The 16,280-nt window shown below is 42.0% G+C and overlaps 2 protein-coding genes across 4 annotated transcripts in view; one reads left to right on the top strand and one right to left on the bottom strand.

Annotated features, from left to right (window-relative positions):
* Positions 1–400: 400 nt before the first annotated feature.
* Positions 401–16,280, bottom strand: part of rhbdf1a (rhomboid 5 homolog 1a (Drosophila)) — a 33,041-nt gene continuing 17,161 nt past the window's right edge. The window contains exons 2-19 of one of the 3 annotated variants that reach the window (XM_004552189.4): positions 13,457–13,601; positions 13,242–13,381; positions 12,639–12,743; positions 11,184–11,397; positions 10,665–10,871; positions 10,394–10,516; positions 10,163–10,326; positions 9,614–9,862; positions 9,403–9,514; positions 9,226–9,300; positions 8,911–9,072; positions 8,719–8,819; positions 8,566–8,629; positions 7,940–8,034; positions 7,770–7,845; positions 7,471–7,571; positions 5,276–5,429; positions 401–5,152 (exon numbers count right to left, since the gene is read on the bottom strand). In XM_004552189.4, the coding sequence (XP_004552246.2) occupies positions 4,733–5,152; positions 5,276–5,429; positions 7,471–7,571; positions 7,770–7,845; positions 7,940–8,034; positions 8,566–8,629; positions 8,719–8,819; positions 8,911–9,072; positions 9,226–9,300; positions 9,403–9,514; positions 9,614–9,862; positions 10,163–10,326; positions 10,394–10,516; positions 10,665–10,871; positions 11,184–11,397; positions 12,639–12,743; positions 13,242–13,381; positions 13,457–13,573 (2,679 nt within the window). In that variant the 5' untranslated portion in view covers positions 13,574–13,601 and the 3' untranslated portion in view covers positions 401–4,732. Of the gene's footprint in view, positions 5,153–5,275; positions 5,430–7,470; positions 7,572–7,769; positions 7,846–7,939; positions 8,035–8,565; positions 8,630–8,718; positions 8,820–8,910; positions 9,073–9,225; positions 9,301–9,402; positions 9,515–9,613; positions 9,863–10,162; positions 10,327–10,393; positions 10,517–10,664; positions 10,872–11,183; positions 11,398–12,638; positions 12,747–13,241; positions 13,382–13,456; positions 13,602–16,280 lie in introns of all 3 variants that reach the window. The other 2 variants (XM_004552188.4, XM_004552190.4) reach the window with 2 other exon arrangements.
* Positions 2,809–4,078, top strand: aanat2 (arylalkylamine N-acetyltransferase 2). The gene is made up of 3 exons (XM_004552187.4): positions 2,809–2,977; positions 3,136–3,290; positions 3,390–4,078. The coding sequence occupies exons 1-3, from the start codon at positions 2,809–2,811 to the stop codon at positions 3,693–3,695; spliced, it is 630 nt and encodes a 209-aa protein (XP_004552244.1). The 3' UTR covers positions 3,696–4,078.

Below are 16,280 nucleotides of genomic sequence, written 5' to 3'. Positions count from 1 at the left end.
AGTTTAATGCTGACAAATGTACAAGTTTTTGACAGTAAAACAGTGACATTTGCTACTGTGTAGATGTAGGAAATTAGCCCAGAAGTTTAAGGATTCAGAGTTTTACAAGGTAATTACAAGCATCGCGAAGAAAAGCACACACGTTTAGTAGTGGATGAAGAACATAAGAGATGTAAAATGATGTTTGCAGTCATCACTCAATATCAATTAAATCTGTCAAGCTTCAGATGAAGATGTTGGTCCTGAAATTGATAAAAACATACAAATCTGTGTTCTTTAAATGTAGACAAATACTTGGTCACACCCAAAAAGGTTCAGTGATAGCACAGTTTCCTATGTTATGCACTGCGTCATGTAAACGGATGAAAAGCAAAGAAAAATTCAAAGTTATCAAAGTCTGTCTTCTCTTCTTTTTTTCTTTTTTGCTGTGTGCACAATAGCAAACAGAATACTGGCAAGTCTAGTATCAATAAATATTATGTATATTATCAAATAAAATTAAAAGTGTGCATACTCTGTTTCTGTCATTATGAAGACCAAGCACCTGACACAGGGTTTTAGAATTACACTTAAGCACTCTGCTACTTTGGATTATATCTTTTATTGTGTATAAACATGACAATAAGGAGTCTTCTGTCACTGTGAACACTGCTCTCTACTGGCCACATGGCCAAGGAAACGTGTAGCTTTGGATCACATTTCAGTGTATTTTTCACAGGGAGCGTTGACTGTGAAGAAGGTCTGAGTGAATTCTCTATCCTGAACCTACATATGCATGAATGTGCAAATATATGTATGATAACACACATAGGAGGTTACACCCATATTAAAATAAACAATTAAATCACCAGAACATCTAAAACATGAAATCTAGTCTGATATTTAAATAAATGGATATAATGTATCCCAGAAGAATAAATAAATGAACGACAGCTCATTTCAGTAAGAATTTTCCACCCGTCTGATGCAAAATGTCTCAGAGCTTTTCTGCAGTCATGATTAGCTGCTGCCCAGCTCAGACAACAACAGCTGTAAGCCAGTTTAAAGTTTAATGAGGATTTGGTTACACAAGCTCGCTTCAAGCTAGCCTGTAAAAACATAATACACTGTAGAAATGTGCATGTGTGCAGTATGTGTGTATCCACACACACACGCGCGCACACACATTAGATTAGATCTATGACACTTTGGTCAGTGGGTCAGCGAGGCTAAATTACATAACGTCAGAGTTTAATAAGCTTTCACATGCTTACACCTTTGAGCGTCAGAGGTTCGTTTCCTTTTCTAAATTTGTCTGAATGAGTGAAAGTCAACTCTGTCACTGTTTAACTGTAACAGTGTGTTCAGCACTGAACGATTCCCAGGTCAGAAAAGGTAACGCAATCTCTGGCTGTGTACATGCCTGACATCTGATGATCCGGCTCACATAGATGTTCTTGTATTTGTGATTAGCAGGCTGTCCAGATAACACAGAATAAATGAGATTTACAAAACATCATTACAGCCCAAGGCCAAAGGGAGGAGTGGTATGAAGCAGTAATCCCTAATAATAATGTTCCTTTTTTAATAGTTGAGGCCATTTGGAGAAAGTATTTGTACAGCCAAATAACTGCAGTATAAAATATAAAACTCTTGGGGCCAGAGAAATAAGGCTTTCTTTTTTCAGTCTTAACAAAGGAAAATCCAATGAAAAAGTTTATTAGATGAAGAAGTTTAGGAATGCAATGCATACACATCCACAGAATTTGTGATATAGAGCACTGTGGTTTTATTTCATGACATGAAGTGGTTTGCTGTAGAGTGAACTCAAAGTGTCCTTTGAAATTCTACTGTTGTGCTGACAGCTAAACACGTCTGTGTAAACAGGTTTACCCAAGGCCAGCTGATGCTCGTGCGCTCTCATTTAATTAGCCTGTGCTAAATCTCTTTAAGGCATGAAATCACCCCCACAGCAATCCGCATAAAATCTCTCCTCCTTACTCAGTTCAGTCAAAGTAGCCCGGACGCCCTTGGTCTCTAAAAACACGAGCATCACCACAACAGTCACACCATGTCCTGCACATCCCCACGCTGAACAAGACAAAACCCAGAGGACATGCAAATGTGCATGTGCCAATATCCATGTGCCCATGAAAACTAGTATCTCAACAACACACTTTTTTTCATACTGAAGGTTCACAGTTTTACAATTAATCTGCCTGAGTTATTCCATCTGTGCAGGCAGGATATTACCATTACAAAAAGATATTCTAACACAGAGGGAAAAACTAAAAAAAGACTTCTGTAACTACTCTGACACGAGGTTGATTCAAATGTTTATCTCAGTGTTGGAATGATTAAAGCTTTCTGAATACTAATAAGTAAAAAATTCTCACTGAACTGCTGCAGCTACAGACTTGTCAATCTCTTAATGTGGCAGTGCAAACCAAATCCAAAGTATAAAGCGCATAAAAAATACAGCAAGAACAATAAAGTCTGCTGTTTAACGTTAGAGGATTTAAAGACTTCGGTGGCACGTGCACAGACAGCTATCCTACTTGGAAGCAGCCACTTAGAGATCAGTTAAAAAAGAGGAGGAGGGAGAGAGAGTGGGGGAGGCGAGAAGGTCAGCATCTTGCCAGCTGAGGTGACTAAGACTGGACTCAGAGCTGTGGGAAAAGCAGGGCACGGGAGGTTTTGTTTGCAGGGTTTAACTTTATCTGACTGCTACTAAAAGTTCTAGTAGAAAAAGGCTGGAAAAAAGGAGACAGACTCACAGGAGGAACTGTGTAAAATAATCAGAAGCTCCTGTTGTTGCTGTATTGAGGCATGATGACACAACAGGTCAGTGGCTTACTGTTCTTCAAACCCTTCTTTCAGAAGACACCTGTCAGGGTGGACAGCTCTCTGCAACAGAGGCGGCACACACTCCCAGCCAGCGAGTTCAGGAACCTCACACCACAGGATGCCATCAGTGTGTTCGAGATTGAAAGAGAAGGCAAGTCATTAGGCAAGATCGTTGCATTTCATATAAGCAACATATTAATGTGTAACTTCATCTTAGTGCCATTTACAGAGTTAGTGAGAGCATATTTCTTTCATGCTTTCATTTTCATTCCTCCCACAAACTGACGCACTCTCTAAAATCCTCCCCAGCATTTATATCTGTGTCTGGAGAGTGTCCACTTACCCTGGATGAAGTTCTTAACTTCCTGGGTCAGTGCCCTGAGCTGTCTCTGGGCTGGTTTGAAGAGGGACAGCTGGTAGCTTTCATCATCGGCTCTGGCTGGGACAAGGAGAGGCTTTCACAGGTATTTCACAATTGCCTGATTTTGGTGAAATGACTGTGATTCTGTGGCTCATTCATTTTCTTTTTTCTTTTTTTAATAACATTACTTCTATTTAACCAGGAGGCCATGACTCAGCATGTCCCAGACAGCTCCACTGTGCACATCCATGTGCTGTCTGTGCACCGCCACTGCCGCCAGCAGGGAAAGGGCTCCATCATCTTGTGGCGCTACTTGCAGTACGTGAGCTGCATGCCAGGCCTCCGTCGAGCTCTGCTGATCTGCGAGGATTTCCTCGTGCCCTTCTACCTCAAGGCTGGCTTCAAGGAGATAGGGCCATCAGCCATCACAGTATCTAACATGCACTTCCAAGAGATGGAGTACACTCTATCTGGACAGGCGTACTCACGGCGGAACAGCGACTGCTAGTCCTTCAATCCTTACCCTGCACTCTCCACTCCACTTATTTCTAACATGGACTCTTGTCAAGCACAAAATACTGCAGCAGGAGAAAAGAGGACACGAATATAGCTGGCCTGGGTTCAGTATCCTAATGCGTCCCCTGATCCACTGAACATGGAGTTAAGTCTGTGTTAAGGCCTGAGGGGAACAACAGTGGATTTAGGTGCTCAAGCAACAAAATGAACCTGTTGCTTTTCTCAGTTATCTATTTATCTAGTCTTCTGTCACTTGTACAATAGATTAATAATGTTTTTAATTATTATAGAAGGCAATTACTGTAAACAACATCTCAGTGTAAATACAATTCTATTTTTATAAACCATACAAATCCAAGCTGTAATACAATCCCATAGCTTGTTGTGGTTTTGTTTGAATTCTTATGAGTTTAAATACTTTAAAGCGATCTTCATCATGTGCTCAAGCAGGAGAGGCAGACATTTTCATTTTGTAGATTTTTTTTTACTTTTCTTTTCAAATACATGTGAGTAGACAGGTAGCTAAAACACTACCGTGTTCAAAACAGTAATCACTTCTTGAGAAGCAATAAAAAAAAAAAAGGAGAGATAACATTCGAGTGCTCAGCATAATGTAACAAAAATATGGCAGTAGTTGGTACATTTATCAACAAGGCACCAAAGGTATCAATATCTGATTTTTGTCCCTGCTTTTGTATGAGGTTGCCTGGATAATAATATTAATAAATCTTTTGCCTGGAGGGTGAATGTACAAAAAAAGGGGAAAGAAAATCTTCATTGTTCCAGCGCTGGCTTTTCTCATTTCTGCAGGACAGCTAGGTGTTTTGGTGAGGTTCACAAGTGCCTTAGCTTTGTTTCACTCGACAGTGAAGGAGTGATGATGAAAATAAGTCCTTATGATGAGTGGTATGGGTATTCATATTGAGTAAAATAACACAAGCATATTATCATAGTCCACATAGAAGAGGGAGACAATCCCCCAGCCAGTCCGTGTCTTTTGACCTGATGCCTTCCTGCAGTGCTCACACTTCAGTGGAGGTGAGCATTGAGGTCATACTTCTCGCAGAACTTGTCTGTAAAGGGTATGCAGGTGAGCAACTCGCACCATTCACACTTGATTGGGTAGACGTAGAAGAGCACCACGAGGCCTGAAAAGAGTCCAACAAACACCAGCAGGAAGATGATAATCTGGCAGCGTTTGCGGTACAGGTCCATGCGGCCAAAGCTGATGTAGGGTAGGAAGGCGAAGGACAGGAAGAAGCCAGAGATGAAGCCACAAATGTGGGCAAAATTGTCAATCCAGGGCAGCAGCCCAAAGGCAAAGAGGAAGAGCACCACACACAGCAGCTTGGTGAAGGCCCTCCAGGGCTGGGCCAGGATCTGCCAGCTCTGAAACAGCTCCACAAACAGGCAGGCCAGAATCCCAAACTGCGAGCCAGCTGGACCCACCTGAGACAAAGACAGCATCGAGGGACACAGGCTTGAGAAAACACAATGAGCTGTTCAGTCTTTTATATCTGATCAAAATTACTTGTCATTTTGTGAAAGGTATTGTGTCTAGCTGGTGATCACCTCTGCTCTGTAGGGCAGGAAAATGGCTGAAGCTAAGTTGCCAGTGATGCCACTGAGTATGTAAATGATTGAAATGCGCAACCAGCCTGCCAGCTTCTCCAGATCCCTCAGGATAGTCATCTGGAAAGCCACCGACACCAGGCAGTGAAGGATTCTGGGAGGACAGACAATGACAAATAGTTCATATGTGTGACGAGTGTGATGCGCGAGTGAATGTGGGTGAAAAGCCGCACGTGTTGGGAAGATAATCCCTCTGTGTTGAAGAGGCAAGCCCCTCAAGTGCCGAGTGGGAATGACTTTGCTCAACAGCAAAATCAGCCTCCATCTCACTGAAGCTTAATGAGTTCGTGTGGCGAGGGCACTTTGTTTAATTACCCAGGAGAGAGATAAGAGACTGAATAAAGATGAAGCACTGCTCTTCTTAAGGTCAGCTCTTTGTGCTGCCTGACTGACAGGTCTAAACTACACCAAAGAGAAACTGACAGTCTGATATATACTGCGAATAACTGCAAGTAATGAATACGTGGAACACATGGAAAACAGCTGGAGTAACTTTAGCCAACTGCATATGAGGCACTGCTGGTTCATCTGATAAGAAGATTGCCCCTATCTCTCTAATGATATTGTATTATAATAACATTATTATATATACACTTTTAAACAGGAATAAAGACAGAGAACAATTAAATCCCCCCAACAATGGAGGGGAGAACAGAGCTTCCCTTGAATTTGTATTGCACAAACGTTCTGGTTTAAAAGAAAAATATGTATAAAAAAAGGAAATTCCTGAATGCAGCAGTTTTATAGGATGCGCTACCAACAGGGTAATGAACCCAGAGCTGCCAAACCAAAGAACATTTGCAGGAGTCAAATGTGGCAACGACAAGTGAAGCGTCAGCAAGAAGAATCAGAAAACCTGTCACTTCTCTGCCTATTCATGCAGCGTGCACTCCTGTCACTATCTGACACGTCAAATATTAAAATGTCAGTTTGGGCAACTGTATTTATATCTAACACATTATTGTGGAATATTTAGTTATTCAGCAAAATAAGGAACATTATTATTTACTAAGTGCTTTATAGTTCAGTCGCACATAAGTAAAAATTGGCGGTTGCACGTAGAGCATGCACCACTCTCGCCTACAGGTGACCCCTTGCATTTGCAAGGTAAATGAACACGTCACATGTCAGTTTACAATCTTGTTGTGTTTACTTTACAAAACAGAAATAAACTACCCACGAGTTCTTAATTTTTATGTATTCCAGAGAAGCCATTTGCTAACAAGTGGCATTATGATATTACAGAGGATTTCCTGGAAATTATTCTTCATTTTGCCAAGCACAGGAACTTGGACTGGTAATATTATTACTTACTTTATGTGACTGCATTTGTGCTTCAGTAATAATGAAAGATGCATTAATTTGTGAAGTTTGTTGTGCCAAAAACGCACATAAGTATGAGAAACTTTATGATATTATTATTATATGCATATTATCTTATTTTCTGCACTATTCCAAAAAGTGTAGAGCACAGTTAGCAACCAATAAATATAATATAATTTAAAGAATGAAAAAGTCATCCCTGCAGTACTCAGGTGCCTACATAATCAACTAGCCAACACTATTTCAACACTTCTTAACTGGCATATTCTCCCATTCAGTGTGTATTTTTTTAATAAACAAACAGGAACCAACCACATATAATTCATTGTCTGTAAAGGCACTATTTGTCCTCACCTCCTTTTGTTGTCTTCTATTACCCATCTATTCATCTTTCATATATGTGTTGAGGATGCCTCTGTATTTGATTTGTTGTGATACGAGGACATATTGATACCAAGAGCTAATTTCCTTGTGTGTGGCAAACATCTTGGGCGGATAAACCTGCCTGATTCAGATCTTTTAATAATTTCTGTCTTCGCTGCTTGGTGCTAACACAGACCCTGACGTGGACCATTTCCACTGTCTGATAAGAAGAACTGTGTTAATTGTCCCTCTGGTTGGTGAAATTAGTTGTTATTATTATTATTATTATTTTCTTTTTGTTTAATCCAGCTCATGTTAGAAGTTGTCTTGAAACAATAACTAAACACCACAAAACCTGTTAAAACTTTCCAACTATTACTTTTATTAGTACTTGATTCTTTTGCCAGGTAGAAAGCTGAATGAGCAGCTACTGCCAGCAACTGACTCACCCAGCATGTAGGAAGAGTGAGAGCCAGAGCCTGTAAAACTGATCTGGGACCTCAGGGTTGAGGAAAGGCAACAGTCCACACACATCGTCCATGCAGTGCACCTAAAGAAAGGGCAGAACACGGTGTCGTGACATAATAACATCACACAGTCATAATGAAAACCCAAAACAAGGAATGGAAAAACTGGAAAGAAAGGCAGACACCTACACAGTTCCTTAAACATTAAACCCCCCCACATCTTTCTAATCAGTACTAAGTGGTTTTTTTTTCTTTCTTCTGTATTAAACAGAGTTGCTTACTTGAGAGCAAAGAGTAGCCTCCTCATGAAAGTAGCCCTTCATGAAGTCACAATATTCCCGGGATGTAATTTCACACCTTGAAGAAAGCAAACGGCATGTGTTAAGCAAGTGAATCAAGTGGTTATTCATCCAGTGTGCAATTTATTTGGAATAAATGTTTCTCTCCTCACCTCCCTTTGGTTCCAATGCAGCAGGGTCGGCCTGTGATGGTACAGTCTATATGAGGCAGGTTGGTATGGTTCCCTGTGTTGTACCTGGTACAAACCTAAAAGCCAGGGAAAAAGGGAACAACAGTCAATTTATCCTGATTATATCCAAGGCAAAAATTTTAAAATAAAACAGAATGAATTCTGTAGTGTAAATTTTTTTTTTTTTTACAACTCAGCTACACCAAAAGTAAGCATTTTTTATACTGAGAATAGTATAAAAGTAGCAGGGAGAAAGATGATAACATTGCTAAATTGCAAATGATCTAAAATTTCTGTGTTTTGAGGTATAACATAAATATTAGAAGGGTGTCAGGATTTACCAGTCGTAGCAATAAAGGTGAGATTTAAAAAACTATTTTAATGCATTTAATCGATCCTTAGTAGTGGAAAAGTGGGTGGTTGCCCTGCAGTGCTGAGGGTACCAGCTCCTCGAGAAAACCGGCACAAACACAGGGACAACATGCAAACGCCACACAGGAGGGCCTAGCTCTAGATTTAAATCCTGGACTCTCTTGAGAAAAATCACAATCTGATCTATCCTTCTTCTGTTTGGGCCTCAAAACCAAGCGGCGTTTCAGCATACTCACTGGCCACTTGGTGATGTCATCGGGCCATTCATGAGGTGACACTGAGGCTGGCTCTAGACATATCCTGGAAGCACAGAAGGTATAGCAGTACAGTGTCGTTATCATTAAATAAACACCGCAAGCTTCAACCACTGAAACTACTAGGCGCCTTACCTGGGATCCTGATGGCACACTGAACCGTACTGTCTGTCTTTACCATTTAACTTGGGAGTGCTGGGATGCCCCGGCCATTTCACCCACACAGCCAGAGTACTCTGAAAACAAGAAATCAACATTGCCCACGGCTTCTCTTTGATGCAGAGCTGCAAATGTCAAGGATCCCAAAATAAAGGGTTGTTTACCGACCGAGCATTCCTCCTCTGAGGTTTGGACGCAGCCTGAGCGATCGTTGCGCACACAGCAGGCAGAGTTTCTTTCGATGTCCCTCTTTTCCCTGATGAGATCATGCACTTGCTGGTCTTGGCGCATGCATGGAGAGTATTTGGCCCCCAAGTGGATCAGGGCTTCCTAAAAATGAATGGATAGAGGTATAAAGGAAAAAATTTAATAATTTGCTGACATTTATGCATGAACTCTAAGATTTTAAAAAAGAACAAATTACAAAAAAAAACAACAACAACAAAAAAAAAAAAACACATACGGTAATCAAAGACAGCTTACCGAACTGGGCCCAATCCAAAAGTTCTCCTGCTGTACAAACTTGACATTTTCATACACACCTTTGTTTCTTAAAACCTGAATTATCACACACAAAAAAAGAAAGGTTACACATTATTGAAAGATGAAAATTGCCAAGGCGTCAATGCACATACATCCCCCATCTGAGCCTGGACTCACAGAATCAACCGTCTCATGCTGGGAGAAGCCTGGAGGTGCAAAACCATAGATGGACACAGCCAAGATAGTGATGAGCAAATGGACAAAGGTGATCCAGTATGTAAAAAAAGGCCTAGAAGAGACAAAGAACATGTTTAATAAGCAGCAGCTACACATCCATCAACATCACCCACTGTGGGGTAGAACTGCTCATTAGTGAGAAGTTTTGTACCTGTGGTCATCCATATCCTCTATTTGTCTCTTGACGTAGCTGTCAATGCGCTTGCGGTAGGTGCGGTTTGTGAGTTTCCCCACCATGCCCAAGCCATAGGGCCGTTTCTCTCGGGCAAAAAGCTTCTTGACAGGAACAACAATGCGCTGCCCACGCCGCTGTCCGTGAACACTCACGACCTCCTGCCGCAAGGGCACCTTTGGTGGTCCAGTTCCTTCTTTGGCTTTACGCCACCCTCGCTCCAGAGGTCTGAAATAAAAGGGAGACGTATGTCCTCATCAGATAGTGCATTGTCTTTTAGAACAAATTTCCAACTTGCGATAATGTCAGACAACATCGCCAACCAGAATCACAAACCTACACTGTCAGTTTATATATTGCTTTTTATATTGTCTATTATATTTTGATTTTTGGAAACACTGATCTAAACTAACACTACTGTCTGACTCATATCTTTTGCACTTTTCATGAGAAAACTGCTTTCCAGGAATGAAGATTCATGTTAAAATTATCAGCACAGCCTCACTGACAAACCCTGTGGCAACTCACAGCATGAGATGACTTCTTTCCAGCTCCGTCTTATCTAGGGCGCTGCCTGTCAGCTCCGTCTCATCCTTCTTGCTGCTGGGCTCGGCCTCCTTCACGGCCGCCTCAGACGGTGACTCAAAGACTTCGTCTGCGTATGTGGACAACTCCTCGTGCATCAGAATATCCTACAAAGAAGACGCGATTAGGGGCTTTGAAACATGAACAAGAATATTGTTATTTGTCTCGTCTTACTCTAGCAAAGAAGGATGTGTCCAATTCATCAGGAAAGTCAACCACATCTTCCTCCATGAAGCTTGCGGGGGTGAAGCTTCGTCTTTGAGCCCGTCTTAGAGTGCTCTCCCGTAATGAGCGCCCCTGAGAAATATCATCAAAATCAGTGAACAGCACAAATAGAGCCCACATGCAAAAGTGTTTTACTCTTTATTGTACAGTATTAATGCTAATTTTTATAAAGACTGCATGTATTTAAATGTAATCTGTTTACTGGATCCCTCCCTCCCACCTTGACCAGCGCCGCTGCAGCCCTGAAACTCATCTTTGCCACAGACTCCCTCTTACGTCGGCGAGGCAGCCGATTGAGACCTGAGCGGGAGCTGGTGAAGGAGCAAAGCGAAGCAGCTCCAGGGGTGATGGGGGTCTGGGGCACGCTGTAACCATCCACCTCCTCCACCATGCGGAATGCTCTTCCTCGCGCCAGTGGGTCCACAATCTGGAGATCAGTGGATCAACAAGTTAGGCAGATCTCACAAGAATGTTTTACCTCAGATATTAGATACATGTTTTTAAAAAAAGTTCCCCTCTTTAATTAAGGCCATAAATACCTGTGTTTTCTCATTTTTTTCATCAAAATTACACATTTATTTGCAATCACAAACAAAATAAACAGTGTGACACCTGCTAGATAAGTTTTTATTGCACTTACACAGTAATGTCTTTTGAGCAGTGTTATTTTCATGTCCTCTCTGCTAAATTAGATCAGTTTGGTTTTTTTTAAACATGTAGTGTCAAAGTGTCCCTTCACCTTTTGCATGCCATGTTGTGAGGAGGGGACATAGAGAGGAGGTGGAGTCTCAGTGCTGGTCAAGGAGATGTTGTCCTGGCTGGGCAGGTCCATCTCTCGGATCACCTGTGGTTTTAGCTTTCCATAGCGCAGGCTGCAGTGGCGCAAACTTTTCCTCTGCCATCTCTGAGTGGCATCTCCGTCCTTACTGACTCCAAACCAGTCCGCCGTTCCCCTTAAAACCACAAACACCAACTTTTCAGCTTCATTTCCCGCAGAGATATTAAATTCACCTACCTTTCTAAAGAAAGACAGAGTGAGAGAACCTTGCAATATATAGAGGAGTTGGTCGGCAAACATGCAAGGCACTGATAAGACAACACCTCCCACGGTGTAAAAAAGGTGCCCTAGATAGTCTAAGTAATGGGCACAGGAGAGGGAACAAGTCTAGGCATGTATTGCGTATGTCCAGATACACTGGGAAAGTCACACATTTACACACTCCAAATATTTATGCACAGTGTTGTCACGCACTTTTAGGAACTAGTTGAGTTTTGAGGCGCCAAATAAAATACAACATACTAAGCTTTCCTAATCTTAACTGACACCAGCAGACAGCAAATCCCATTAAACACACAATAAGGATGCTTTTTAAGTTTTATTTGTGTCCCACTGTGCACACCGGCACATTCTAGTAACCCTTGATGTATACACATGCAATCATGTTGTTTAAGTTGAAGCCTAATAAGTACCAGAGCAAACAATGTTACAGCTCCCCGAGGCCAGGAAGTGGAAGTGGAAACATTCTTCAAAGGAAAATTCAGGCCAGCTAGCTGTTTCTGCACTAATTGCCAGCTGCAGAGTGAAGGCTAGGTGGAAATTTGATGGTGTTTATGTATTCTTAAGCTCACCCTTTCCTTAAGACGATGTAATATCTGTGTGACCCTTAGTTCTTGAAGTGTATGCTGGTGATAGGACTGCGTGATAAGCACAGACGTTGAGAGCCTTTTATTGCGTCAGCTTGGCTTCCGTGATTATGCCTGGTCATTGTCACTGCCCAGGAACATACTCTCTAATCTAACGGGGCCGTCAAATCTGGCATGTCATCCTTAAAATGCTGGTTCACTAATGAGCACTGCTCTAAGACAACATATACATCTTGTGATTTGTTTGGCAGATGGCCATTATTGGCCATTACTACAACATTTGTTTGTAACAGTAACAGGAAAATAACAGCTTTTGGTTTTGCATGCCCTTCTGACTCAGTTATAAAGAAGTCTTTGTGGTGATGACATGACGCATGGATGCGACATCCAGTGACTAAAAGAGAAATGGTTTCCTGTGATTTGGAAGCTGGACTGATACTGATCAAATGTCTAAGGCTGCATTAAAAGTATCAAGCCCATATATCATAATAGTGAAATCAGTAATTACAGATCTCTAGCCTCATTCTGAACCAAACACATCCTGGCGTACCTGAGCAGAGTTCTGGAGAGAGAGTGGTGTTTCCTGGTGCTGCGCCGTGCAGCCCGCTGCCCCTTAACGGGCACTGTGTTAATCCGCTCAAAGTGAACCCTCCTGCTGCTGTGACCAGGCAGAGCAGGACCACGAGGTGGCGAGAAGGGACAAGAAAGGGGAAGGAGAAGAAAAGAGAAAAGACAACAACAGGCAGTGAAAAGGAAATGTGCAGCTGGATAGCGCTGTGGCAGCCATGCGGAGAGAGCAAAGCAGATTGTTATGTAAAGGTTTTCATTTAGAGTTCCAAAATTAGGAAGGTAATACCGGGCAGAGGACATCAAGATGTTAACGGGAAGCAGTTAGGAAATTTGGAAAAAGGTAAGGGAGGGGAAGTTACTTTTTAACATGCCACCATCCACTATTTAACTTTGCATGACATCCCATAATCTGTAAACTAAAGTCACAAACTCTAGCCAACAAGACGTGGGCTACAGCTTCACTGCATGCTACTCTGCTAAGGAGATGTTAAGTTCTTAAAGTTAAAATTCTAAAGCTTCCTGAAGTGTTAATCCTAAACTTCCATATTGTGGGTGATGGCAATAAAAAAAACATGTGTTTTACCTCTTAATGGTCTGAGTGATGGATGACTGGCGTTGCAAGACAGGCCGCCGGGTGTCAAAGACATCGCGGGGTGGGGACTGGAGGTGAGAGGGCTCGACTGGCATGCTGATACTGCGCAGAAAACCCTGTCTCTTCACCGGCTGCAGAGGAGATTTATTGGAAAAGTGTTAACACACATAAATGACAACAGTGACAAAAAGTAAGGGAAAGAGCACCTGAACAAATGTGGGAGGCTCATCTAGTGACATCTGAGTCGTGGGAATGTCCAGCCTGAGCCAGGGAGGCTTCTTCCTCTGCAGGCTGCTGGTGCTTTCCCGCTGTGGTTCAGCCATGTTCTCTGTCCCACCCCAGGCCTGCCAGCTATGCACACAGAGAAGGAGCAGATGGCATTAATATAATGAGCCTCAATGTATCAAATGCAATTAACAGAAATACCACAGGGCCACAATGCACATGTGTTTTCTGCTGTAAACATGGTGATCACAATGATTTTGTGCTGCAGAAGTGCTTCACAAGAGGGTGCTAAGGCCCCTTATTTGATTCAAGCATGGGCGTTCACACAGTTTCACACAGCTCTGATTATCAGACAGTAAAGTGGAAACCACTGAGAATAGTCTACAGCTCACTCCTTCCTTGAAACAGATCATCTTAAGTCTTTTTTTTAAAGCAATAAATATCTTTTTCGGAGTATGGAAGTTAGCAGGTTTCAACATAATCCCTTAATTCTACAGTTAAAAACCAAATGCAATCCTTCTTTACGGTTAAAAGCAGCTCTACAAGAGACTAATGACTGTGTATGTGCTCCCACGACAAGACCCGCGGACCACAGGAGGCGCTCAGTATACATCAGCATCAGACATCCCCGTCTGTAGCTGCAGCCTTGTTATCACCAGCCTTTCCTTTAATTGTCCCATCATCTAACTCTGGGTATGTTTTCTATTATTTTCCTAATTCCTATGAAAATCTGCACTCTTTAACCCCCTTTACTCTACTCCTTGGCACTTCCAAAGATCAAGCACTACCCTATGAATTTTTTTGTACTCATTTATCATTGATTAAATCAGCTGTTCAGTCAGCAGTTTGGAGGAATGAACAAAATAACTGACCGCCTTCCTTTAAAGTGGAAACGTGTGAACTTGTGAGACTATAGAGCGGTTTAAAAAAACCAAATAAATCTGATAAGTCCCTTCCCTGTCCTTGTGCAAGCTCTGACTGGGCTTCTCATGAGGTTAAAATGCCTCACATGGCAGTTCATTTCTTTATTCATTTTAAAAATAAAATCACATCAGGGGCTTTGACTCAAGCTTTCATCAGCCACACTGGGTCATGTCCTCACTTCTCTTTCTACAGTTCAAGCGTCTTAAAAAAATGTCCACGCCTTCTAGTGACCACATCTGCTCCACATTGTCAGTTTAATGCACCACAGGCTTCTGTTTCAAGCCCAAGTGATGATGGGAAGTGTTATTAGTTGATCTCAGCAGAGCTGGAAGGAAAGCCTCACAATGAGACCAGCAGGGTCATCGCCAGTGTGTTAACATTTAAACATGGCTGACCTCTTCCTGACAGATATTTCTTAATTTGCAGGCTCATAAAAGGGCACCGGTATAATTGCTGTGTCACATGCTGACATTTCTCCCACTGCAATGCTGGGAAAGTGCTACTTTACGCAGAAAATCTAGATGGGATCTTTATAATACAATAGCATACACTTAAGGGTGTTACATTGGGGGTTTATCTGTCATTCACTCTCCCTGTGGAACATTTTGGACTCATGCACCTATTAGGTATTTATCCCAACTGCTGTTTGACCTTGAGTGACACTTCCCGATACCAGATTATCACCGCAGACTGGACTAAAGCCGGCTGGTGATGAGTCAAATGGATTGATGAGTAGAGCGATGACAGCATGCAAAATGTATTTACTTTTTTATTATTCTCAACTTTGTCCCATATATTTGGCCTCCGGTGACTTCACTTATGTTTAATCTGTTTAATTTACATGTAAATTCACAAAAGAACAATCACTGTCTTCATCTTTGTCATTGCCCAGCCACTAACATTTGGAAAATACAAGTGTGACACCAGTCACACACTCACTGTTGCAACAACAGCCATCTCTCTTGCCCCGAGCTAGAATATCCAACATTTAATTACTTTTGCCATTAGTTCAAACAGCGGGGCTCCTGATATAGAGCAGATCAGCGAAGGGAGAGAGGAGGGAGCATCCGCTTCAGGGTTGCAGACAGGCATAAACTGGGACTGAACTGAAGCACCCAGAAGCTAATTTTGATTTATGCTTAATCTGTTTTGATTGCTTTGGCTTGGGCCACTCCTTCTTTAACTTATTTTGCCCTGAATGCTGTGTTGATGGTGCTTTGACTTCAGAAAATAAAGGAGGGTTAGGTGGAATCAGACTAATTTACTCCTATTGTTTCAACGCTAAGCTTCCTCCTGCTTTAGGCTCTTTTCTTGCCTGCTGCATCCCACTCATCTCATCTGTATTTGCATAAGTGATTGTCATTTACAGGCAATCACAAGTTTCATTTTCTCTAAACAATTTTTTAGATTATGTAAATGACGTCAGAGAGAAAATCTGACAGCTGAAAGAGATGTTTTGAATATCTCACAGAGCGGGAACAGCAAGAATGGCAAGGACTGTGTCCCAGTCATTCCACATCTGTAAAAGTAGTCTTGCTGGAGATGCCAGTATAACCTGATGTGGCAGGATTAATCCAGCCATATGCTACTGTTATAATTTTCCATTAGTCTACTGGTCAGTGGGCTGCAAGGGCGTTTGGTCAAATCCCAATGTGAACTTCTAACTTTTAACAGACAGACAAGCCAAGTGCCTTGGAAGTCTGTTTCTGTCTTTCTCTCCCGTCTCTCTCAAAAATCAACATTGCAGCTGACCTGGCATGGGCCCGCAACTCGTGTCTTTGGAGGGGTTTAGCTGGAACAGTGGGTATAGTCATTGCTGAGTTGCACCAACACACGTTTCACAGTGAAAAAATATAAATCACTGCAAGGAAAAGGTCAGAT

The sequence above is a fragment of the Maylandia zebra genome, linkage group LG4 (genome assembly GCF_041146795.1).
Source record: "Maylandia zebra isolate NMK-2024a linkage group LG4, Mzebra_GT3a, whole genome shotgun sequence".
Classification (NCBI taxonomy): Eukaryota; Metazoa; Chordata; class Actinopteri; order Cichliformes; family Cichlidae; genus Maylandia; species Maylandia zebra.
Note: the sequence above shows the minus strand (reverse complement) of the source record. Positions and strands in the feature narration are given on the sequence as shown.